A 25,316-nucleotide genomic window follows, 5' to 3' on the forward strand; every position below is an offset into this window, starting at 1 on the left:
GAACGCCGCCGGGCTCGCCATTCTGCGGCATAGGCGCGTTGCTTAGACAACCGCTCTTCCCTTTCTTCATCTGTCTCCTCGGCACGGCGCCGGCGTTTGAGTGCGGCACGTCGCTCCAGCGACGCCTTGTACAACTCCTCAGACATGACTAAGCGCCCCGTTTATCCTCTCCTAGCGAGCGCCTTCACGCGGCGGGCCGAGGAGCCCGTCACGTGGTAGCCGCCTCGCCGAGCGAAGGAACCACTACGGCCGAAGAGACGAGTTGGGGCCCCTGCTCTCCTCTGGTCGTGACGTCACACTGTGACTTGGTCGTGCGCCAGAGCTGCGCCGGAGCGAAGGAACGACCTCCACCGACGGCAGAAAAGTGCTAGCAGTATTGCTTTCGCAATAAAAGAAATGCGAGATTATTTAGGAGTGTAACATTTAATGGCACAGGGCCGCTTTCTGAGCGCCAGCAATGCGTTCCAGGTACGGCGCTCTGGCAGCCTGCAGGCGTCCGAGGAAAGTCTGCTGGCGCGTCACCTGCTGGGCGTTCAAGCGGCGGTTGGTTGTGCCGCTCAGTTGGGCGTGCCTTTGCTTCACCGCCTGCGTTTTCCGAGAATGGAATGCGTGAAGAAGACATGAGCGTGTCACGCAGAAGAGGCAGCTGGACTTGATGGTTACGCGTTACTTGATGAGACCAGCACTAAAAACAGAGCAACGAAAAAGAAAAACGATTGTAGCGACAGGAGGGTAGTAGTGACCGGCATCCGTTACTAGGTAGCAAAAAAAAAAAAAAGATTTGTTTTGGGGGGAAGTAAGGAAGCAGTAACTTTCTCCCTTTTCTGTGAACACTGAAGGGTGCAAGTTGGGAGTGAAAGAAGAAAGAGGGAAAGAGGTGGCGTAGTGAAGACCACCTGGCAATGTTTAACGCGCACTGATCTCATACAGTGCACGGGCGCCTTTCGCGTTCCGCCTCCACCGAAACAACCGAAACATGGCCGCTGCGGCCGGGTTCAAACTTGGGTGCTCCTGCCCAGTGGCCGAGCGCTAACAAAGAGATCTCGGCGGCGCCGACCGCATTTCGATGGAGGCAGAACGTGAAGAGTGCCCGAGTGCTTTAAGATGTCAATGAAGACGCGCAGATGGTAAAATATATTACAGAGCCTTCCAGAACGATGAATCTCTATTACTTTCTACTTTCACCGCGTCTTTTCATCCTTTCCCTCAAAGCACGGTTGACGTCTACAATGTGAGAGAGTCAGTTGCTACACGTTTCCTTTTCTGCTAATCTCGGCCGTGGCAGCAGCCGCATTTTTTTTGGAGCGAGAGGCAACTCTATTACGACGAAGCATTAAGCGTCGAGGATACCTTGCGCCAGGGCCACCAAAGCCAAATAATCCGTCAGCTAGCCCGAGGCTAGCTGGGCCCGCCACTTGGGGTACAGCCGAGCCCACTTATAACGAACCTGGCGGTCTCGTGGATTCCATTCGTGATATCCTACGCTCATAGTAAGGGGACTCTCCATATAACAGCCAAAAATATTAAGCCTGCCAATACCGGCGTTCATTTCCTTAAAAACTGCATTATGCCCTTACTTGTTTAAAGTAGATTCTACAGCGGCGCTTTACAGGCTATTTAGGGTGGTCATTTAATCCTCGTCGGGATCCTTGCTGCCAACTATCACATTTAGGGACGGGGTGTAATTAATCTTGGTAGAAATGCCCACGACGGTTGGTGGCAGGTCGGCCACATAAATAATATTCCAGGCGGTACGGGAGTGCTTGTACTTGGCGTTGAACGTCTTCGTCAGAGCACGTGCTTGTGCCATTTTGTGGTACGCAGGAACATGCAGTGATCCGAGGAAACCTCTGGCCAGCTATGCTTCAACGACGCGTTGCGACAAATCTACATGCGTCCGGTCGCGTGTGTTTTCGAGAGCTTTACTTGTAGTTCCTCGCCTCATGCAGCGACGGAAGTAGCGCAGTGCTTGTGGCACAGAATCTATCACCTGCACTGTCCGCTGTCTGACGCTGCCTGCACGTAGTAGTAGCGAAAAAGATGGAGCTGACTAGGCAGGCGACGCATACCATACGACCAGCAAGATCAAACTTCTCAAATCGGCACTGTTGATCCATGGCCATGGGCAGTAGTTATGCTTTCGACAATGCCCTTGTCTCGTACCCACCGCGCATCTTCCCCTTTGGATGCTTTGCTCAGCCAGTGAACAGGCAGGCAATGATTTTCCTCGGAGGCCACCGGCCAGCGCTTGCCCGTCGCTTATTTACTGTTCAATAGTGTCTTTTTATTGCATTTTCGGGTCGACACGTTCTTTCCGAGGCGGTGTCGCGAGGGCTGCATGAGAGACGCTCTTCAATCTCTGTGCTGGCTGGAAGCACGAGCTGTTCCACTTCTGGAGAAGTTTACGAAGGCACCTGGATCGTAACAGAATGGTGCGGCCGTAGCTGTTCGCAGTATCCGAGATGAATTCCCATTGCCCTAATGCATATTTTGACAGTAGCACCACACTCGTTCTCGATCAGCGAGCGATCGTTATATCTGCGGCGGATATGAGTTGGCTCGACTGTATAGGTTTGCGGGTAAAGGGCGGACTGAGGGCAACGGGGCAGGAGAAAAAATTCACAGGCATACCTAATTCCATTCAGGGGGGGGGGGGGGGGGAGTTATATGAAGACGAAATGCAAATGCGCCAGTATGCTGTGCGATCTCAGCTCCGCGATAAAGAATTCCATGTGGTCGAAGTTTATCCAAAGCGCTCCACAGCGTAGTTTCTCATATCTATCGCGCAAAATCTGGACGTTAAACATCACACAATACATTAGAGGACACTACAGTATATGAAGTTTTCACTAACTTATCAGTAGGAATTTAATTTCCTCCTGACTGCAAACCTTGCGCCTGAGAATTTCTTTAGTTTAGTAGTTTAGGTGAAGAATGAGAGCCTTGGAAAAAAATTCCTGGTTCTTTAAGCGCGGAAAAAAATTCTTATTTAACGTCTGGAGTATGGAATGCTGGGTGAGCTGGTTGTGAATTGCCACATTGAAAAACAGCGCGAATGACGACGGGCGAGAAGAGGCGAGACAAACACAACCCTGTTTACTTATTTAACATCAAGAATATAGAATTCATCGTGATCACATGTGTGCCCCAAAACCGCTATCGATAACGACAGGATCGGGTTTGTGTGAAGGCGTCAGTACGGCCTTTTTTTTCGGCCTTTTTTCGCTGGTTTGTTCTGTGCTCTGCAATTTTTAGACGCCACTGGGCACGTTTTTCCAAAATAATTGACATTCGTCTCTTCCCTGTATTGCGGACTTACCGCCTTGAGAACATTGGAAACAAATAAATGTACCGCTTCAAGCGTTCTTTAAACAATATACGAACCATAAACAATGATTTTGTTGTTTGCAGACTTATCGTCACAGGTGCAGTATGGCCAAGTATTTGGAAAGGTGCCACGAATGCTCGACGCTCACACTCTTTCGTCTGATGGAAAAAGCGATATTTATGTGCGATCTGCTTTTTTTGACATCCTCCAAAGGTAATCTGTCGATATAAAATCATTTTACATCGCGGTTATATGTACCTTCAAATCCTTGCATTATATTGAGTTTGCTCGTTCAGCACGCACTAAGAGGCCCTTCGATTGCTACGTACAGGCGGTGGCGGTGATGGAGTTCAGCGGCGATATGAAAACAGAGAAAAGGAAAATGTAGAATTTGAAATTGGTTCTTGAGGGAAGGAAATGGCTCAGAAACTATCCGACTTCTCGGTGGGCACATAAACTTTGACTTAAAGGAAGAGATAAAGGATGCAGTGAAAGAAGAAAGTGAAAAAGAATTGCCGTATTGGAGGGCTCCGGAATAACTTCGACCACCTGATGATCTTAAAGTGCCCTGACATTGCACAGCACACTGGCGCCTTTTGCTTTTCGCCCCCATCGAAACGCGGCCTCCGCGGCCGAGGAGTATACGGCAAAAAGCAGAAATCTGAGAGGGAATAAACTCGAAGCGGTATTGCAGAGACGTGAGACAAAGTTTATTTTAGAGCTTAGGGCGTTAGATATTCCCTGTACCGGAAACGGGGCTCACCTGTATGTAAGGCCATCGCAGCTGGAATTGGAGCATAGCCATCCCCCAGTTGCAGAAGCCAAACTCAGGAAATTTAATCTGTTCCAGGTAGTAGTATGCGTAGCTGCACTGTAGCACCAGGAAGTCGCTGAACCTCTGGTCTCCGCCCGTGCGCACCAGCAGCTCCACGTCGGGACACTCGGTGAGTTTGACCCAGTCATCGAGGAGCTCAGTGGTGATGTCCCTGGGATGATTCGAAGCGAACGAGTCTACGCGTTAAGTTCGCAGTCCAAGATGTGGCGGCTTATAGGGAGTGGAGAAAATTCGTATGCTACTGGTTGAAAACAAACGCACGTGGGAGGCGCAGGCACGATCTATTTCCTAAAGGAGCCAGCTGTGCCTTCGAGGTGGCAAGTGTGCGTGATAGCTGCCGCCATCTGCCGCTTGCCCCTGTAACTAACACGAACTGCGCATGCACAGTAGGAGCTGGCGGTTTTAAGCATGAAATGCTTTTAGCTCCCGTTGTCGGCAGTGTGGTGACGTCACGCCGAGAGCGAGAGCCAACATCCGGGCACTGAATTCCACTCATCCGGGCACTGAAACGAGAGCATCCGGGCACCGTACGAGATTTAACGAGACTCTCTAGGAGAGGGCCGCGCTTCCGCGCCGTCCCCAAGGATGGCGCTGCGGTCCCACACTCACGCATGCGAAAGACCGGCCGCTGGGCCTTCAGCTCATGAAGGTTACCCCTTTGGCAGGCAGATGTATACACGCTCGCGGAGTCAGGCCTGTGTCTCTTCGTGTCCGCGTACGCTTCTGCATCGTCCTGCATTTCACTGCCGCCACCGCCACAGCTGCTTAAGCCGAGCAATGGAGTCTGATGAAAGGAGAGATAGGAAGCGTCTTGCTGAAAGCGATACGCCACAGGAGAAGACTGCTCGCCTGTGCCCACAACGCCATGATTATGCGGCTGCTCTCGAAAGCTACAAGGCCGCCACGGTTCGCGGCTCCCTACCTAAGCCCGCACTATTGCAGGCGATCGCTTCGACGCAACAAGAAGAGTGTGATGTGGTGTGGTGTGTTGAACACTAGACCCATTTCATGATTTTGACAAGTATCATCTACAAACAATGTGTTATGCCCGTACACATTTCATGCTTACTCTACTCTCGGTTACGGGAGAGGCAGAGATTTTTTGTTCTCGACCAATGGAGCTGGAGGAGAAGAGGGGCGCATGCGCAAATCGGTCTTGTGAAAAGGCGGATATGCCGCGAATCGCATAGTGCAGAAGCGTTTCAAAGTCTCAAGGCTCCTCTCTAGGACTTGCGTACTGCTGAAAGTGATGCTTAAAAAAGTGGCAAAAAATAGTTCCTATTTCTTTTGACTTTTTGTTTACGATATCCCTGAAGCTACCTCTGCCAACTGCGCAGATGTTTCTTTTGTCGTTTATATTACCAAAGTTCTCAAGACAGACGCACAGGGCACTACAGACGTGCTTGTCATGCTTGGAGTGTTGTATACCTTCCAAATCCGTTGGCGCGGAGAGGGGTATTCTTTTACCCTAAAGTGCGATCTCACTGCAAGTTAAAGATCCCCAGGTAGTCGAAATTCTTAACGAGATAGCGTTAGAGCATACGTTCGACGACAACCCCGCTGTTTCGAGAACGAAAACGAAATTTCTCAGTAGTCTACAAGATGGTGACGTGACATAGGATTGAAATTTAAAAAAAAATCATACATATTGTACATATTGTGATTGTACGGTTTCAACATGACATAAATGTGATCATGACATGCTAAAATGTGATGTAAGTTAATTATGATGAAAAGAAATTTGGGGTGGGCTGTGTATAGAACCCGGTACCCTTGGTCGTCGAGACAGCACGCTACCCCTAGGCCACCGAGGCACGTTCGAGGGGCTTGGTTAAGGGTTTATGCGTTTTGTGGTGAATAAAAAAAATCTGTGAAGAACAGAAATAAAATAACGGCGAACAGTGTTCACGCCTGCAAAGTGATATGCAAAGAGGACCCCAGGCCACCGAAGGGACCCATTACCACTATTGCGTCATACCTTTAAGACAGAGCTTTAATGTCCCACAGTTTTCCAGACCACTCTACTATGGACACATCCAGAGTCTCCAAAAATCGCGCGCGGTTATGGTGGCCATCGGGAAGTGGGCCATTTATTGCGCCCTTTCTTTCATCATGACTATTTTAGTTGTACAGTGGGAGCTCTTGATGCGACGTCGCTAAAAAATGCATACCCCATGACGTGACTGAAAAGCACAGTTGACGCTGTCATTCGTAAAATACACTTCGGGCGATGCCAGTCTTTACGTCCTCCGTTTCTTCTCTGAAAGCATGGTTCAAATATTAACTCAGACGGAGGCAGTTAAGCGTTTTTTTTTAAGGGAACTTGATAGCGATAACAAGATAGATGCTCAGACACTGCTTGGGCCGATAGCTACAAAGGCTAGTAGCCGGTCAAATCCTTTCCTTTCTGCATATCCTAATGTAATTTAAGTTTAAGGGATGATCAAATGGCAGGAAAGGACGAATGTTAGTTGTATTACGCCCACCATAATGCTTTGAAAAAAGGAGCCCACAACGTATCGCTTTAAGCCGCTTTGCACACATCTGTGCATAAAGCGAACACGCAGTTTTTACTGAAAGTGTGCTGCACCCAGCTGTGTTTTTGTCGTTTCAGGGGAACTTAGAATCCTTCATGTCCCAAATAGGCTCCTTTATGCGATATCACAAACTTAGTAAATAACAGTTTTCAACACAGGAAGCTCGGTAGCACGTCGTCCGCCATTTTATGCAGACAGATTGTCACCAGTAATACGATCACACCACAGCGGTGGCCGTAGTGATTTGAGCATCCTCCTCGCATACAGGAGGTGCGCGGTTAGATCACAAGTGCTGCCGGCTACCTACGAGTGACAAAATAGGCACAAGCTTACCCCTGGCCTATGGCTTCAATTATTTTGGATGAAATGCTTAGGAGATGGGTGTCTGACCGTACACCTTGTGTAGACATAACTACCTTCTGCCACGGCCCTCTTTGCGGCCCTTGCGCCATAAAAAAATCGTCCTCATCATCAGTAATAAATTCAATTTTATTTCACTTCACTTCACTTTATTACCTTAAAGACACCCATTTAGGGGGTATTACATTAGGGGTAATTATACAATTACACAATTTCTAACTACTTGTGCATTTTTGAAAGAAAAAGCGGTTCCACGATCCCTCGGTGTTTACTGAGCAAGTACTGGCATTTCGGTGCAACTACTCCGAACTGCTTGGAGGAAATTTTTCAGTGCCATGCGAGAAATTACCCGCTGGTATTTTGCATCGGCAAACGAACACTTCGTCTTGGCTAAAAGCTGAACGTAATATTTAGGCGGAAATAATATTTGTTTTAGGGAGAAACAAAAAAATGGCGCCACAAAGGGATATTAACTGCCTTTCTTACTAGATTTATTAAAGCTGTCATTAAATATGTACTTACTCGGGCCGAAGGACTCCTTCCTTGACCGCTTTGGCCAGCCGTAGCGCCATGTGGCCCATTTGATGCTTACTGCTGTAAGGTGCGAACATTTTGACACTAAGGGAGAGGGAAAGAGAGAGAGACAGTCGTAAAGAAATTACCTTCGGTCCGGTAATGTCGGGCATATTTGGCCCATAGTCTGTTTTACAGTGTATGGAACACAAAGTGAAAGTTTTGGTTCCGTCATAATAGCGTGGTCCCGCCTTCACCCTGTTTCGCCAAATGACATTCCACATCGTGAACCGTCCCGCCATCACGTGTTGTTAACAGGTACGTGGTGATTATCCAGGCACCCAACACGAGTAAATCAGCACACTTCCTCCCCCTCTTCTCCTCCTATGACCTAGCATGCGGTAGGTGTGGAGTTCGATCCAGTGCCACGAGGTACCCACGGGTGATACAATGGGTACAAGCTTTCCCCTGAACTGGTGATCGATTTCACTAGAGTGAAATGTTTGGGAAATGGCTCTTTGACCTCACCACGAAGGGACGAAAACACCTTGCGTCATGGCGGTCTTTGGCCACAGATGTTTTTGAGCTTAAAGATTCATCATCATCATTCTTCCGAGTATTTCCACCAAACTGGAGAGGTGGATCACTCCAAATCCAGACGTTCAACACCACCACTTGCCGCACTTCGCACCACCCGCCTCCAGGAGCGGTTTAAGGAAGTGGCGGGGGAACCATTTTGCCTTGAAGCGCCTGCTTATTGCTCCCGATTAGCGTGTTATAATCAGTAGGATCGGAGAGATATATTATGTAGCTTTTGGTCGTTTCTTTGACTCGGGATCTCTTTTAACCTCTTGCCGTTTTACGTTTGGTATGGGCTTTCACCTTCACGGTTGCTGAGGGTCACTGATAACCTTGGGAACCAGGTACTAGTCACTGCCTTGAATGAAGGAGCCGCAGTTGGCGGCACTTGCGTTCACAGGAATTTATGATACAGTGTGGCCAGTTCTTTCACCAAAATTTCTGCACCGTCCTTCAACTGATCTGCTGTTGCGGGATCTTCACAAGCTGCGTTTCTCTTTTGCATTGCTTCTAAGGTTTTCTTTACTTCCCATTTCGTTACCGATGGGATGTCCAACTGCTCTGTACTACTGCCTCTCTCAATATCGTCCTAATTGCTTCGGGCACTGTACAGATCTGCGCAGAACTCCTCGGCCACTTTAAATTATCCGTATTGGTAACGCCACTGTACCGGTTATCTCTAAGCGCATAAATTGAATTTTTACCAATGCTTGATTTCCTCTTGACTGCATTAAGGCTACTTCCGTTCTTTAGAACATGCTAAATTCTCTTCATATTATGCATCCTTATATTCGTTACCTTGAGCGTACTGATTATCTGTGAAAGCTCGGTCAGTTCTATTTTGTCTGTTGGGCTAGAGACTCAAATCGTCTGGAACTCAGGTTTGTTAATCAGGTCTTTCGTCTCCAGAGAGAGCTTATTGGTACCCTGCCTAACTTGAAGGAGTGTACGATGGGGGGCTAGTTGGTAATCCATGAACTAAGAACGAAAACCACGCAAAGGACGATACACACGGAAGAAGTAGACAGGACGAGCGCGGACTTGCAATAAACAGTTGCAAGTCCGCGCTCGTCCTGTCTACTTCTTCCGTGTGTATCGTCCTTTGCGTGGTTTTCGTTCTTAGTTCTTGCATAACTACCCTACCACCCACTGCTCCGTAATAATATCTGCGTAATGATATCTGCAAGATTATGGCTCCTTGCTTGAGCACTATAACGTCGTCGCCCTCGGTTAAAACGGAATACGTGTTCTGCAGAGAGTTAGCCGACAAGAAGTACGGAAAGGCCTTCAACGTGTCCATCAACATGACGGGCAGTGTGACGTCGGTGCAAGCGCCGGGCCCATTGTCGACGTGTGCCAGAAGTATTTTTCAATGGGTATCACAGACACTCTGCACTCCCGTACAACGCTTTCCTACAAAGACATTGGATGACGGAGTGCGCTGACCTTTTCTTCGTATTGTTGACGGTAGCTATTTCAGCCCGTGCCATGATCGCGGACACGTCAGGCGGAAGCAGCTCCAGGCATCCGACGCTCTCGGTGCGCACTCCCTTCACCCTGAACTCGTTCCTGGTGAAGAATAGTTTGGTTGCAATAGCGTTCAGTGCTTCTAGGAGACCCTGTGTAGGCGACATAGTGCGTTGCACACTTTTTTCTCGCGAAAAGGTTGATAGGAAACGCGACAAGAACGGCAGCTATATATACTTCATGTCGCAAGTGGCCTACAGCAGCGTTAAAGCGTACAGCTGTCTTGTCCAATCAGATCCAAGCAAAAGAACAAAGAGTCCCTCAAATATTTAAGCAGTGTTGTGACTACCTTTCAAACAATTATTGCAGTAATTGAAAGGCAGTTCAGGAGAGTATTTTTGACAGTACAGCGAGCGTTTCATTCACTCGCTAAATTAGCAAGGGAAGTCCACACGAACTCAGCGCTACGGAGGCCTGCTGCTAAGTGGTGCGCCGCCATTTGTGAATAAGGCATCCTCAGAGTCGACCAAGACTCCTGTGCGCAGTAGCTGGACACTGGTGCGCTTTCCTTCCCGGGATGGAGCCACCCGTCATGGGGATGAGGGGTGCGGAATAACACGTATTGCAGCGTACGCAGTTCTTATTGGCTCAGACCTCCACAGCCTTCACAGCGCTGGAAACGCCTTGTGGTATGGAGTATACTTCTGCTATGCGAGGGTTTTAATGGGAGAGAGTGAAGGGTCTGATGTCGCAGAAAAGCCGGGGTCGTCGTCGTTGGTGTCGTTGGCCGTGAGCGAAAAATCCAGATGGAAGCAAATTAATGAAATTGAGCTGTAAATGAAATTGGATTTGGGTGGATGTGAACCCGAGGCCTTCGGATTATAAGACGGGCACGACACCCATAGGTCATGAAGGCTGTTTTTTTCTTTATTGCATGGAAAAATTGCCGAAAAGGAAAGTCTGCATATCCTCATAGACCATGAAGGCTCGTTGGTTTCGAACCGAATAAATGACCTAGTGATCCCGTTTAGAACTTTAACTTAGTGAAGTGTCTTAGTGACATATAATGGCGTGTACATGAGTAATTAAACTCCTGCTAATTAGGAATAAGGAAACTCAGCAGGCGATGCGAAAGGGACTCCATAACTCTTTCGCGCTCTGCTACTAAATGCGAAGCTTAGGCATCCCTCTCATTTTTGCCAGTGATGTTTGTTGCTTGGAAGGCGCTAGTGGTTACGCCGTCATGATGACATAATGACCACCGGTTTTTCACATGACCATGACATGAAAACCATATATATTTAAGGAAATGAAGATATTATGCGCGCCTGCCCGTCCTACAGTAAGCTATCCTGGTCTGATGGAGCAGCGCCTGCAGCGCCAGAAGAATTTCCCGTTTTCAGGTTTTCTGCTGCTGCACAGTTCTTTTACTAGGAATGAAAAAAAAATAAAACCGCTGTAACAAACAGAAGTGATTCCAAAGAACACGATGAAATAAATTAGAATGCTAAACAAGGCTCGGCTTACCTTTTGATGTGCGTTAAACTTTAGGAGCTAATCTGGTTGTCAGCAGTATTGTACTGGGACTCACAAGAAATCTTGTCTGTAACAATCACGCTATTTTTGGTATTGTGCAAGCACTTACGTGGGCATCATTGCTGATGGTGTCATGAAAACATTGTTCCCTCTGAAGACAGCGTACAAATTTGCCACACTCGACCAGTAGAGCTATGGTCCTTTGACAGTGTCAGTTAATTGTCATGAATCGCGAATTTTCATACAGGACGGTGCCTGTCGCTACAACAGATGCCAGCGTCTCTTAAAGTGCAGCAAGGGGCCTTGCCGCTATCAAAGGACTCTTCCGGACGAAGCGAAAGCGCAATGTTCAGGATATCAGAAAGGTAGCATTTTTTAAACTTCTTATTGACTAGTGTCCCGAATACGCCACGACCGTTCACACACCACTACTGCGTCAAGCTGGGATAGAAAGTTCAACGTCAACATGTTGTCCGCGTACAGCGCTTTCTGGTAAAAATGTTTGACGTCATTTTATTGAGCTGTGCGGAGAAATGAGAAAAAAGCGGCGCGATTAAGTGCCGACCAGTTAACCTCCTTTTCTTCGTTTTGCGACAAATGTTGCAAGGGAAATAGCAACACTTTTGTTGGATAAAAAAATGTTTGCTCTAACTTGGCCTTCGACTTCACTCGAGGCGTTCGATCTTTAGCCTTTCAGAAAACTCTCGACAGCATCACAGAATGGACCACGCTAAGGGTTGCTGATTGGGGGCATACCGATTTGTCAGGTTTTAGTGAGGTGAGCAAAATTTGAATATTGCCTTTTGAATAGGGGTACACTAGCTAGCATAACATGAACCTAACGACTATATTCTTTGATTCATTCATAATTTGGACATCATAGAATTTAAAAAGTTGAGCTCAAAGCTGAATAAAATTTCAAACACAGTTTATGCACTGTTTGTTTAAAAATGCAACGCAAGCTTTTTACACATGTCAAGAACTTTAGTAATGGTTGGAGCATGTTCTACAGAAGAAGAGTAACTTGGTGATCTCTCAAGCTTTACACTCGCGTCAAATACTCTTCATATTCAACTATATGACTTTCTACCCAAACCTTACTCAGACGGGGCCAGCCCTTACAGATTGTCCAAGATGTTCTTGCAGGCTTCTTTGGCCTTGTCGAGGGCGGCTGTCATCTCGAACTGGTTGCGGCTGAAGTTGTGTAGGCCGAAAGCGAACGCGCTGACCACCACAGCACTGACGGAAAAACACCAGTCGGAAACCTGCAGCACAAAACACCATGCTGTTGAAGACAATCTGCGCCGGCTCCCATGCCGCAATCCCATGCCGCAATCCACAAGTATCTGAGGACATATACCGTAAGGGTCTAATCTCGATTCTTCATTGCGCCGCCGCAGTGACTAAGTGGTTATGGCGCTCGGCTGCTGACCCGAAAGATGCGGGTTCGATCCTGGCCGCGGTAGCTGAATTTGTTGGAGGCGAAATTCTAGAGGTTCGTGTACTGTGCGATGACAGTGCACGTTAAAGAACCTCAGGTGGTCGAAATTTCCGGAGCCCTTCACTACGGCGTCCCTCACAGCCTGAGTCGCTTTGGGACGTTGAACCCTTATAAAGCAAACCACACCATTCTTCTTGAGAAAACAGTTTGGTCGTCTGAAACTGGTAACTTGTTAGTTGACTAGGCCGCGGCTTACAAGCGCCCATGGGAAGTGACCGGATCACTCGCTTATTGGTGACATCACCTCACCATTGCATGCATATCGCAGCCAAAAGTGAACCGGCGCAGGTGGCGGGTAGTGAAAGCTATCGTCGACGTGTGGGTTCACTAACTTTTGGTTTCTGTGACTAGCCGCTTGCTGCTTTCGTATGGTGTTGCCACCACGTTGATGTCACGCTAGTCAAATGAAAAATGGATCCTTATAGGATGCGTCCCCTGGTTATCTTTCTAACGTAGCTTGCACACCGCTCCTCGTACGCCGCATATGCCCGTTTCTTCCGCATATTCGTGTGCCTTTTCTTCAGCAGTTTGTGCATCTTCTTAGCGGAGTGGGTTTTATCCGCGGCTCTTTTCTTTTAGCGCGAAAGCGTTAACGCTCCCTTTCTGCAGAACACACGGTGTCGGCGTTATGAGCAATAAAGCAGAGGACCCTCCTGCCACCTAGGAAACGCGACATTGTGACGTCATTCCAACCTGCCCACCGGATTTTGCGCAGACTGCATAGCGTGACAGGTGGCAGTTAAATTACTGTCCGCGAGAAGTTACTAGGGGAGAGCAACCTGGGAATTACAAGCCCCTAGTGGTAGGTGTGGTGGTGAAAACATTTATCATTCCTAATAAGAATGGGGTGGAGCTTATATGGCAGGTTCTCTCAGATCATGAATGGCAGTTTACCAGTATCCCTGAAGAGGAAAGTATACAACAGCTCTATCTTACCCGGTACTCAGCTATGGGGCAGAAACGTGGAGGCTAGCGAAAAGCATTCAGTTTAAGTTCAGGGCAACGCAGCGAGGTATGGAAAGAAAAAATTATAGGTGTAATGTTAAGAGATCGGAAGCGGGCGGAGTGGGTGAGGGAACAAACGCGGGTTAATGACATCCTAGTTGAAATCAAGAGGAAGAAATTGGCCTGGGCAGGGCATGTAATGCGAAGGCAAGATAACCGCTGGTCCTTAAGCGTAACAGAGTGGATTCCAAGAGAAAGCAAACGTAGAAGGGGACGGCAGAAAGTTAGGTGGGCGGATGAGATTAAGAAGCTTGCGGGGATACGCTGACTGCAGCTTTCAGAGGACAGGGTTAGTTGCAGAGACATGGGAGAGGCCTTTTCCCTGCATTGGGCGCAGTCAGGCTGATTATGATGCTTATAGGGTTAGGGCCCTATTGGCCCTTTCCCCTCACAGTACTAGGTGGAGCCTCAATTCCGGGGACCCATTGTCAAGCATCGCCACGTGCACGTCCGTTGAAACAGCCACCTGCCAGGGCAGTGGCGCATCTCTAAACCGCTCCTTTACTGCGCCAGGAATTGTATGAAGACTCGCAGTGCGCTATGAATTTGAAGTAGAGAATGACCAACTCCTTATCAGTGGGCATGTAGGCAGAACCTTGGCGAAGTGGTATGCAAAGATTACCCCAGCGCGCTGAAGGGAGTCTGTCATTAACGCTATCGTATGACACCCTTAAAAGGGAACCTAAGTGTCCTATCAAGTCTTTTCTTCAGTGCTAGGAGAAAAGTGCTGCTTTCATTTGCATAACACTAGGATCAAATTTTGCATACTATAATAAAATATGCAATCATTCCGCAATGAGGTACTGAAATTTGGTGGTGAATTCGTGCGCCGAGAGTTTTTAGTCTGACGACTGAACTGATCTGTGTGGGGCCCAGAATCACTTAACTGGCCTTAGCAATAGATAACCACGTTGTAATGAAAGGGGGTTACGTTCAGTTCTCTTCTTCGTTGCAATATAAACGTTTTTGTCGAATGTGGGGCACGCACTGACTTCGTCTTTTAACTGGGATAATGACAGCGGCAGGATACATGTACCTACTAGATGAAAGTTGTGTTTTCCGATGGCGTATGCCTGGCGAAGATCGGTGCCTGTAGCCCTACAGAAGCGTCGGTGCCCGTCCGGTATGAAGCAGACGTGCGCCGGGACGGTGTCCAACATCAGGAGCCACATCGTCAGCCTCCGACACAGGTCCGACAGGGCATCCAAGACCAGGCTCTTGAAGCTTCTTGTCTCATCGGTGGCCATGGCTGGGATGAAGTTATCGAAGGATTCTTGAACAGAAAAATTTTATGTCCTCTTTTTGTTCAAATAGGAACCCTTATAGCACTCAAAGCTATTTTGTGCTTTCGGCAGCAATGGTTCTTACGTGACAGTGTCAAGATCACACGATTTTCTTTCTTTTTTTTCAGTGCAGTTGCTAATAGCTGAATACATGCACAACGTATCACAAAGAACCCTGGAACTAGGCCCCGTAACTTAAAGGGGCTGCGAAACACTGCTTGGGGGATATCGGCTATACTTCAGGTGGATTCTTTATGTCACACAGATGCCGACTTAAAAAGAATTACAGGAATCGATGCACAGGAATGGGAGTTATTCAATTAAGAAATTTCAAAATACAAGCAAACAAAACGCTGCCCTCAACTCGATTTTGGCGGGGCTTCCCACTCCTATTTCGCTCTCCCAATGACAGCACCTGGCGCAACCAATCAAAACAGCCTGCCAGAGCACGTCGCGGAAGTTTGCACTCCATGGTTGCCTGCTCTCTGTAACTCGTTCTTGCTGAGACTGGCAGCGTCGTTTCCATGTCAGAGCCCCTAGTGGTGTACTTTTATTTTACTTGCTTTGTAGGGCTTTTATCTAAGACGAACAAGTTGTTTTTGTTGATTTAATACAAAACACCGACAGGTGACAAAATGTGTCTCTATTTATTCACACAATTTGCAGTATATTTACTGTTTGTCCAATCATCAGGCTTGCGCCAGGTGATGTCATATCCGCTGCTAAAACCCGCCACGGTGTGGGGACCCCATCAGAGCCATGAATTTGTTTTTGGGAAGACATTAAAATATTAAAAAACGGAATATACGCGGTATTACCGACGCTGATAGCACCATTATAACTCACTGTATGCGATCAACAGGAAAAACCGTCAACTAAGGTTGTGTTTCTGGGCCCCTTTAAGCACCACGTGACACAGGCAGTCGTTTGCGGGGGTCTGGTCGCGCAATGCGCTCGGCAGTGCACCTTCGTGGACAAGCTGGAAGGTTTTCGTGCCTTGTCTGGACAAATGGAAGCCCTGCCCTCGCTGCGTGATGTTTCTGACAGCGTTAAGTCAGTGCCTTCTAATTGGTGGCTGAATGCTGAAAGCGCGCACGAGGGTGCTCCCCAATTGAATGCCAGAGCTGTTGCATCGGTGTGAGCTCCTGCTCTAACAAAGAGTAGAGTGTGCAGAAAAAAGAACTAAAACGGAAATTGCCAAGCCCGCAACGCCTGAGGCAAAATAGGCTGTGAGCGCCCTCCCTTCTGGAGCATTACCGTCACAGTGGTCTGTGTTAATTTTGATGAGGCATGGGACTGCAAAAGCAAAAATGCGCGGAGCTCCCGCTGTAACAGTGAGCTTCCTCCCTTCGGGGAATTGGCTTAGTTTCAATGTAGTATATATAGTAAAAGCACTGATGACGCGACCAAAGCGACTGTGCCGCGTCCATGCATTTGGCGTGGTGGCTCGCTGTTTATTGCGTCTGGCTGCTGAGCCGAGAGTCGTGAGTTCGATCCCGACAGCTGGAGCTTCATTTTAGCGTGCTCGAAATGGGATAACATGCCGGAATTAGAGATCTTGATGAAAAGCAGGTATTAGAAATTGAGTTATGCAGTTTTGGCACATGAAAATTTGTCCATTGGTGGAATAATGAATAACTGAATACTTGATTTCTGTTCGATAGATTGATCGATTGGGTGGTGAGTGGACCGCTCGTGCAACTAATGGTTCCTCCGATCTACCAATATATCGTTCGATCAATGGACTTCATAAATCAAACGCTGGGCACACTGATTTCGCCAATATTTTCATCCACTCCCAGCATCTGCTACTTTTGCCACCCACTTCAAAAAGATTACCGATCGGTCGCTCTCCGCAGCGTAAGTCGCTAATTTCGATCACTTCTACGCAGCAAGTTACGCAGCAGCGGCGGGGGCCCGCTGGGTAAACTTGGCAGCGAGTTAGGACGCTGCTGCGGCCGGCTGCGGCGAGGCGAGGGAAGCACCGCAACGGCGCTGAGATTGTAGCGTGGTTCGTGCGGCATGGAGTGTCACGATTTGAGATCTCTTCGATTGGGCTACGCTCGCTGGACTAGTTCCGCGAAGTTCCGCGGCGGTGCCGCCAGCGCACAGCGTCAGTTCAGGCAGTAGTTCAATTGTAGCTTGACACTGGCTGCTTCTAAAACAAAGGTTAAGTGCAAGGCCTGTCCGTCTCATAATCTTGGAGTTGACACCAAATTATGGCCAACGGCGTGGCGCGGACAACAAGACTCAGAAAAATCCTTAAACACATGATGAAATTTGAAACAGCAAATCACAGTGAAGTGTTGCCATGAACCAGCCCCAGGAAACCGTTGTTCCACAGAAAACAGAAGTCGGTGCATATATACACACAGACGATTTACGAATATGCGCTGAAGTGCTAGCAATGCGGCTCGACTTATCCGCTTAGGTTTAGAGTTAATGGCGCCACGAACAGTTACTCACCTCCTCCTTTCAAGAAGGAACTTCCATCATTCATAAAGAGGTTATATTGTTATATTTGTTTTGCTTCTCCGACCTACATACCAGTGGCGCCATATTGCTGCACTACAGCTGCACTTCCACTTGGGAGAGTGCAAGCCAGCCAGGAACTCGTGCTGCACTAGGATTGCAGTTGTACAAAACGAAGAAGTGCAGCGGGTGCGCGCTGCACTGGCAAAGCGAATGCTGAAGTACTGCACTCTGTTACGACCCATCTTGAGACCCGCGATGAAAACGGTGGTGGATTAAACAGCGGAAATTTCGAAAGGTCGTTTAACCCCCAAGATGACCCCGCCAAAAAGAATGACTAGCTGGGAAATGGTCGATGGAGCTCTTCCCACGCTCGGCTCGGTGCCAACGACCTTCTAGAAGGACCGACGACAGGGGAAGAAAGGATGCTCCTCGTCTGCGAAGACCCGGAACGAATCAGAGGAAGCCAGCGCAGCTGCGGCTGCGACGTCATCATGCCGCACCTGTGTTCGATGGACCCGAGCTGCCAACAGTATGGTTGCCTCGCAGTGCGACGGAGCTGCGCACTTACGTTTCCTCCTCGCCAGTTCCCACGGGTGGGCTCTACAACAGGTGTCTTCGTTGGCTGTGTTGTGTAGTTCCGATCTTTTGTGTCACGATGAATTGCCGCCTGGTGAAAGGGCGGAACCTTGGGCTATTTAACCTGCGACCAAAGTGAGCACGAACGCTCTGAACCTTGGGTAATAGGTTCATCCAGTGGCTCTGGGCGCTCATTCGCTCACTCACTCACTCACTCACTCACTCACTCACTCACTCACTCACTCACTCACTCACTCACTCACTCACTCACTCACTCACTCACTCACTCACTCACTCACTCACTCACTCACTCACTCACTCACTCACTCGCTCATTCGCTCATTCGCTCACTCACTCACTCACTCACTCACTCACTCACTCACTCGCTTACTCGCTCACTCGCTCATTCGCTCACTCGCTCACTCACTCACTCACGCACTCACTCACTCACTCACTCACTCACTCACTCACTCACTCACTCACTCACTCGCTAGCTCACTCGCTCGCTAGCTCACTCGCTCACTCGCTCACTCGCTCACTCGCTCACTCACTCACTCACTCGCTCGCTCACTCACTCACTCGCTCGCTAGCTCACTCACTCACTCACTCACTCACTCACTCACTCACTCACTCACTCACTCACTCACTCACTCACTCACTCACTCACTCACTCACTCACTCACTCACTCACTCGCTCACTCTCTCGCTCGCTCGCTAGCTCACTCACTCACTCACTCACTCGCTCACTCACTACTCACTCGCTCGCTCGCTCGCTCGCTCATTCGCTCACTCGCTCATTCGCTCACTCACTCACTCACTCACTCACTCACTCGCTAGCTCACTCGCTCACTCGCTCACTCTCTCACTCGCTCGCTAGCTCGCTCACTCACTCACTCACTCACTCACTCACTCACTCACTCACTCACTCACTCACTCACTCACTCACTCACTCACTCACTCGCTCACTCTCTCACTCGCTCGCTCGCTTGCTCACTCACTCACTCACTCACTCGCTCACTTGCTCGCTAGCTCACTCACTCGCTCACTCACTCACTCACTCGCTCACTCACTCGCTCACTCACTCGCTCACTCACTCACTCGCTCACTCACTCGCTCACTCACTCACTCGCTCACTCACTCGCTCACTCACTACTCACTCGCTCGCTCGCTCGCTCACTCACTCACTCACTCACTCACTCACTCACTCACTCACTCACTCACTCACTCACTCACTCGCTCGCTCGCTTGCTCACTCACTCACTCACTCACTCGCTCACTCACTCACTCGCTCACTCACTCGCTCACTCACTACTCACTCGCTCGCTCACTCGCTCGCTCACTCACTCACTCACTCGCTCACTTGCTCGCTAGCTCACTCACTCGCTCACTCACTCACTCACTCACTCACTCGCTCACTCGCTCACTCACTCGCTCACTCACTCGCCCACTCACTCGCTCACTCACTCACTCGCTCACTCACTCGCTCACTCACTCACTCACTCGCTCACTCACTCGCTCACTCACTACTCACTCGCTCGCTCGCTCACTCACTCACTCACTCACTCACTCACTCACTCACTCACTCACTCGCTCGCTCGCTTGCTCACTCACTCACTCACTCACTCACTCGCTCACTCACTCACTCACTCGCTCACTCACTCGCTCACTCACTACTCACTCGCTCGCTCACTCGCTCGCTCACTCACTCACTCACTCACTCGCTCACTTGCTCGCTAGCTCACTCACTCGCTCACTCGCTCACTCACTCACTCGCTCACTCGCTCATTCGCTCATTCGCTCACTCGCTCATTCGCTCACTCACTCACTCACTCACTCACTCACTCACTCGCTAGCTCACTCGCTCACTCGCTCACTCTCTCACTCGCTCGCTAGCTCGCTCACTCACTCACTCACTCACTCACTCACTCACTCACTCACTCGCTCACTCTCTCACTCGCTCGCTCGCTTGCTCACTCACTCACTCACTCACTCACTCGCTCACTTGCTCGCTAGCTCACTCACTCGCTCACTCACTCACTCACTCGCTCACTCACTCGCTCACTCACTCGCTCACTCACTCACTCACTCGCTCACTCACTCACTCACTCGCTCACTCACTCGCTCACTCACTACTCACTCGCTCGCTCGCTCGCTCACTCACTCACTCACTCACTCACTCACTCACTCACTCACTCACTCACTCACTCACTCACTCACTCACTCACTCACTCACTCGCTCGCTCGCTTGCTCACTCACTCACTCACTCACTCGCTCACTCACTCACTCGCTCACTCACTCGCTCACTCACTACTCACTCGCTCGCTCACTCGCTCGCTCACTCACTCACTCACTCGCTCACTTGCTCGCTAGCTCACTCACTCGCTCACTCACTCACTCACTCACTCACTCACTCACTCGCTCACTCGCTCACTCACTCGCTCACTCGCTCACTCACTCGCTCGCTCACTCACTCGCTCACTCACTCGCTCACTCACTCACTCACTCGCTCACTCACTCGCTCACTCACTACTCACTCGCTCGCTCGCTCGCTCGCTCGCTCACTCACTCACTCACTCACTCACTCACTCACTCACTAACTCACTCACTCGCTCGCTCGCTCGCTCGCTTGCTCACTCACTCACTCACTCACTCGCTCACTCACTCACTCACTCGCTCACTCACTACTCACTCGCTCGCTCACTCGCTCGCTCACTCACTCACTCACTCACTCACTCACTCACTCACTCACTCACTCACTCACTCACTCACTCACTCACTCACTCGCTCGCTCGCTCGCTCGCTCGCTAGCTCACTCACTCACTCACTCACTCACTCACTCACTCACTCACTCACTCACTCACTCACTCACTCACTCGCTCACTCTCTCGCTCGCTCGCTAGCTCACTCACTCACTCACTCACTCGCTCACTCACTACTCACTCGCTCGCTCGCTCGCTCGCTCATTCGCTCACTCGCTCATTCGCTCACTCACTCACTCACTCACTCACTCACTCGCTAGCTCACTCGCTCACTCGCTCACTCTCTCACTCGCTCGCTAGCTCGCTCACTCACTCACTCACTCACTCACTCACTCACTCACTCACTCACTCACTCACTCACTCACTCACTCACTCACTCACTCACTCACTCACTCGCTCACTCTCTCACTCGCTCGCTCGCTTGCTCACTCACTCACTCACTCACTCGCTCACTTGCTCGCTAGCTCACTCACTCGCTCACTCACTCACTCACTCGCTCACTCACTCGCTCACTCACTCGCTCACTCACTCACTCGCTCACTCACTCGCTCACTCACTCACTCGCTCACTCACTCGCTCACTCACTACTCACTCGCTCGCTCGCTCGCTCACTCACTCACTCACTCACTCACTCACTCACTCACTCACTCACTCACTCACTCACTCACTCGCTCGCTCGCTTGCTCACTCACTCACTCACTCACTCGCTCACTCACTCACTCGCTCACTCACTCGCTCACTCACTACTCACTCGCTCGCTCACTCGCTCGCTCACTCACTCACTCACTCGCTCACTTGCTCGCTAGCTCACTCACTCGCTCACTCACTCACTCACTCACTCACTCGCTCACTCGCTCACTCACTCGCTCACTCACTCGCTCACTCACTCGCTCACTCACTCACTCGCTCACTCACTCGCTCACTCACTCACTCACTCGCTCACTCACTCGCTCACTCACTACTCACTCGCTCGCTCGCTCACTCACTCACTCACTCACTCACTCACTCACTCACTCACTCGCTCGCTCGCTTGCTCACTCACTCACTCACTCACTCACTCGCTCACTCACTCACTCACTCGCTCACTCACTCGCTCACTCACTACTCACTCGCTCGCTCACTCGCTCGCTCACTCACTCACTCACTCACTCGCTCACTTGCTCGCTAGCTCACTCACTCGCTCACTCGCTCACTCACTCACTCGCTCACTCGCTCATTCGCTCATTCGCTCACTCGCTCATTCGCTCACTCACTCACTCACTCACTCACTCACTCGCTAGCTCACTCGCTCACTCGCTCACTCTCTCACTCGCTCGCTAGCTCGCTCACTCACTCACTCACTCACTCACTCACTCACTCACTCACTCGCTCACTCTCTCACTCGCTCGCTCGCTTGCTCACTCACTCACTCACTCACTCACTCGCTCACTTGCTCGCTAGCTCACTCACTCGCTCACTCACTCACTCACTCGCTCACTCACTCGCTCACTCACTCGCTCACTCACTCACTCACTCGCTCACTCACTCACTCACTCGCTCACTCACTCGCTCACTCACTACTCACTCGCTCGCTCGCTCGCTCACTCACTCACTCACTCACTCACTCACTCACTCACTCACTCACTCACTCACTCACTCACTCACTCACTCACTCACTCACTCACTCGCTCGCTCGCTTGCTCACTCACTCACTCACTCACTCGCTCACTCACTCACTCGCTCACTCACTCGCTCACTCACTACTCACTCGCTCGCTCACTCGCTCGCTCACTCACTCACTCACTCGCTCACTTGCTCGCTAGCTCACTCACTCGCTCACTCACTCACTCACTCACTCACTCACTCACTCGCTCACTCGCTCACTCACTCGCTCACTCGCTCACTCACTCGCTCGCTCACTCACTCGCTCACTCACTCGCTCACTCACTCACTCACTCGCTCACTCACTCGCTCACTCACTACTCACTCGCTCGCTCGCTCGCTCGCTCGCTCACTCACTCACTCACTCACTCACTCACTCACTCACTCACTCACTCACTCACTCGCTCGCTCGCTCGCTCGCTTGCTCACTCACTCACTCACTCACTCGCTCACTCACTCACTCACTCGCTCACTCACTACTCACTCGCTCGCTCACTCGCTCGCTCACTCACTCACTCACTCACTCACTCACTCACTCACTCACTCACTCACTCACTCACTCACTCACTCACTCACTCACTCACTCACTCACTCACTCGCTCGCTCGCTCGCTCGCTCGCTAGCTCACTCACTCACTCACTCACTCACTCACTCACTCACTCACTCACTCACTCACTCACTCACTCCTTTCAGTCGATCTTTTTCTGCCGTTTTCTCTTAAGGATTGAATTTTAGCGTAACTTCAAGGTGCACCCTAGGGCGGCAAAGACCCCTCCCAAATAGATGGGTGTTTTCGATCATCATTGGGCGTTAGGGCTGAAAACACGAAATACAAGTAGCTAAAGTCAAGCAAAATATTCGCTGGTGCTATTCATTAATATTCGGAGCACATTCATGAAAGGAAAAAAATGTGAAATGATTTTGAAGAAAAAAAAAAGCTGAAGGCGGTTATGCTAGCGCTATATTTCATTCTGATGTATGATGCCTTTTTTTCTTCTTACGCCTTCGACAGCTGCACCCCCCCCCCCCCCCCAGAAAAAAAAAAGAAATAACCCAACTATAGAATCCGGCGCCTCGCTGGCAAAATGCCTGGTGAATACTGAAGCAAAAACGAGTCCCTGATTAATATCGATATTACAACTGCGATTTCCCGCTTCACGTGCCCCGAAGGCGCGGAGAAGTGGCTCGTGCGGAACAGCGCCAAGTACGGTTACAAAAAATACGGCGCGCACGCTAGCCAAGTTGCATAGTTCGAACGTGCGCAACATAACCATGTCAGTGAAATGAAGTCGTGCGATACACCCGGAGTTAAAGGCACAGGTGTGAACGGAGCTGCTGCATTTCTTCTAGCCGTAACATGTAGGCGGTGGGATGAAAATGGCCACCGCTCATGTGCTCACTTTACTTCTGTCCGGGCCTGTACACAGCCCAGGCGCCACGCGTGTATCAAAGTGCAGACGGCCTGCTTCAACCGTTACCTTTTGCTACCGTTTATTGCAAGGGCAACAGCGGAGTACTTTTCATGATGGCTCAACACGTTTAACTTTTTACAGAACAAGGGACAAAACAATAACACCAGCACATAGCGCTCTGTTTTGGTGTTATTGTTTCGTCTCTTGTTCTGTAAAAAGTTAAGCGCGTTGAACCATCATGAACAACCTACTAGACCGAATTCTCGCCATTTTGTCCTACTTTTATATATTTATTTATTTAGATATACTGCAGGCACCAGCGCTGCCCAAGAAGGAGAGGGTTACATGTGTGGCAGAAAAAAACTTCAGCAAATAATTTTTCATCAAAGATTCAACAAGCAATGGCGGCAAACAGTTACACTGGTGGGTTGTGTGGGGAAAGCAGTATTTCTAATAAAATTTGGTCCTGGCGAAATTTTGGCATATTACCTTGGAGGGGTTCACTCTACTTGTCCTATGGGGGCAGTAAAAATGTAGCTACCGCGTGAGAAACCAGATGTGTTTTGATACAGCATGTAAAAGAATTTCAGCCTGGAAAGTTTGCGGCGAACATGAAAGGGTTCCAAGCCTAGCTGCCTCAGCCTATTAGTGACCGATGAAGTTGCCCGATGATCACAGAGAATAAATATGGCCAAAAGCCACCGTATTCGCTCTAGTTTGGCAATGTTGTTGGCATAGTACAGGTCCCATACTATCGAAGCATACTCGAGAACAGGCCTGACTGGAAAGGGGTATACTTCAAGCTTGAAGCCTGGAGTAAGGCCTTTAATTCCGGCGAAAAAAAGCAAAGCTTATTGAGTGTTTAAGTTCTAACGTTACCAAATGCGTCTCATATTGAGCTTGCTTGTAATAGTTATTCTTTTCTCACGACGTCGCTGCAGTCACCTGTCCGTTGACATTCATGAGGCCTATGTAAGTGCTTGCCTTCAAGAGTTGCGAATTTGATTTGTTTGGAACCACAAAGTGCTCTTTGAGATAGTATAAGTAAAGACGTAAACGACGCACCAAAAGCAGCGACGGTCGTTGGCGGCAATCTTCCCTGGCCGCCTGAAGCACGGTTGGGAGAGAAAATGCGTGAGTCGCGAAACCGGTACTGCCATTCGCTATAAGAAGGGGGGTGAAGAATAAACCGGACTGGGGTTGTGGAGCTCTTTTTAATAGCAGTTGAGTGTTCTCCCGCTAGTTGGCGATAGTTGTCGATGTGTCCAGTCAGTGAGCTGGCAGATATTGTCGTAGCTATACTTGTGCGCGCTTGGGTTGTGAATTGTTCCAAATGATAAAAAAGTGCTTCTTGCGCAATCGTGATGTTTGATTGTGCCGAATAGAGGTGTGGTATACGAGCTACCACTGAACTGCGGAAAAGCCCATGTGGGCCAAACGGGGCGGTGCGCTAATGACCGCGCGGCTGAGCATGCACGATTGCTAAAAAATCTACGAGGTGCACATCT

At 49.6% G+C, this 25,316-nt stretch overlaps 1 protein-coding gene across 1 annotated transcript; it reads right to left on the reverse strand.

Annotated features, from left to right (window-relative positions):
- Window positions 1-423: 423 nt before the first annotated feature.
- On the reverse strand, window positions 424-14,929 carry LOC149365365 (dehydrodolichyl diphosphate synthase complex subunit DHDDS-like). The gene is made up of 6 exons (XM_089568456.1): window positions 14,702-14,929; window positions 12,278-12,420; window positions 9,599-9,721; window positions 7,583-7,678; window positions 4,092-4,314; window positions 424-585 (listed from the first exon to the last, which is right to left on the reverse strand). Exons 1-6 carry the CDS (start codon window positions 14,906-14,908, stop codon window positions 424-426), a joined length of 954 nt encoding a protein of 317 aa, XP_089424582.1. The 5' UTR covers window positions 14,909-14,929.
- Between the last annotated feature and the right edge of the window lie 10,387 nt (window positions 14,930-25,316).

Source organism: Amblyomma mixtum, chromosome 1 (genome assembly GCF_055824585.1).
Source record: "Amblyomma mixtum isolate Tamu chromosome 1, ASM5582458v1, whole genome shotgun sequence".
Lineage (NCBI taxonomy): Eukaryota > Metazoa > Arthropoda > Arachnida > Ixodida > Ixodidae > Amblyomma > Amblyomma mixtum.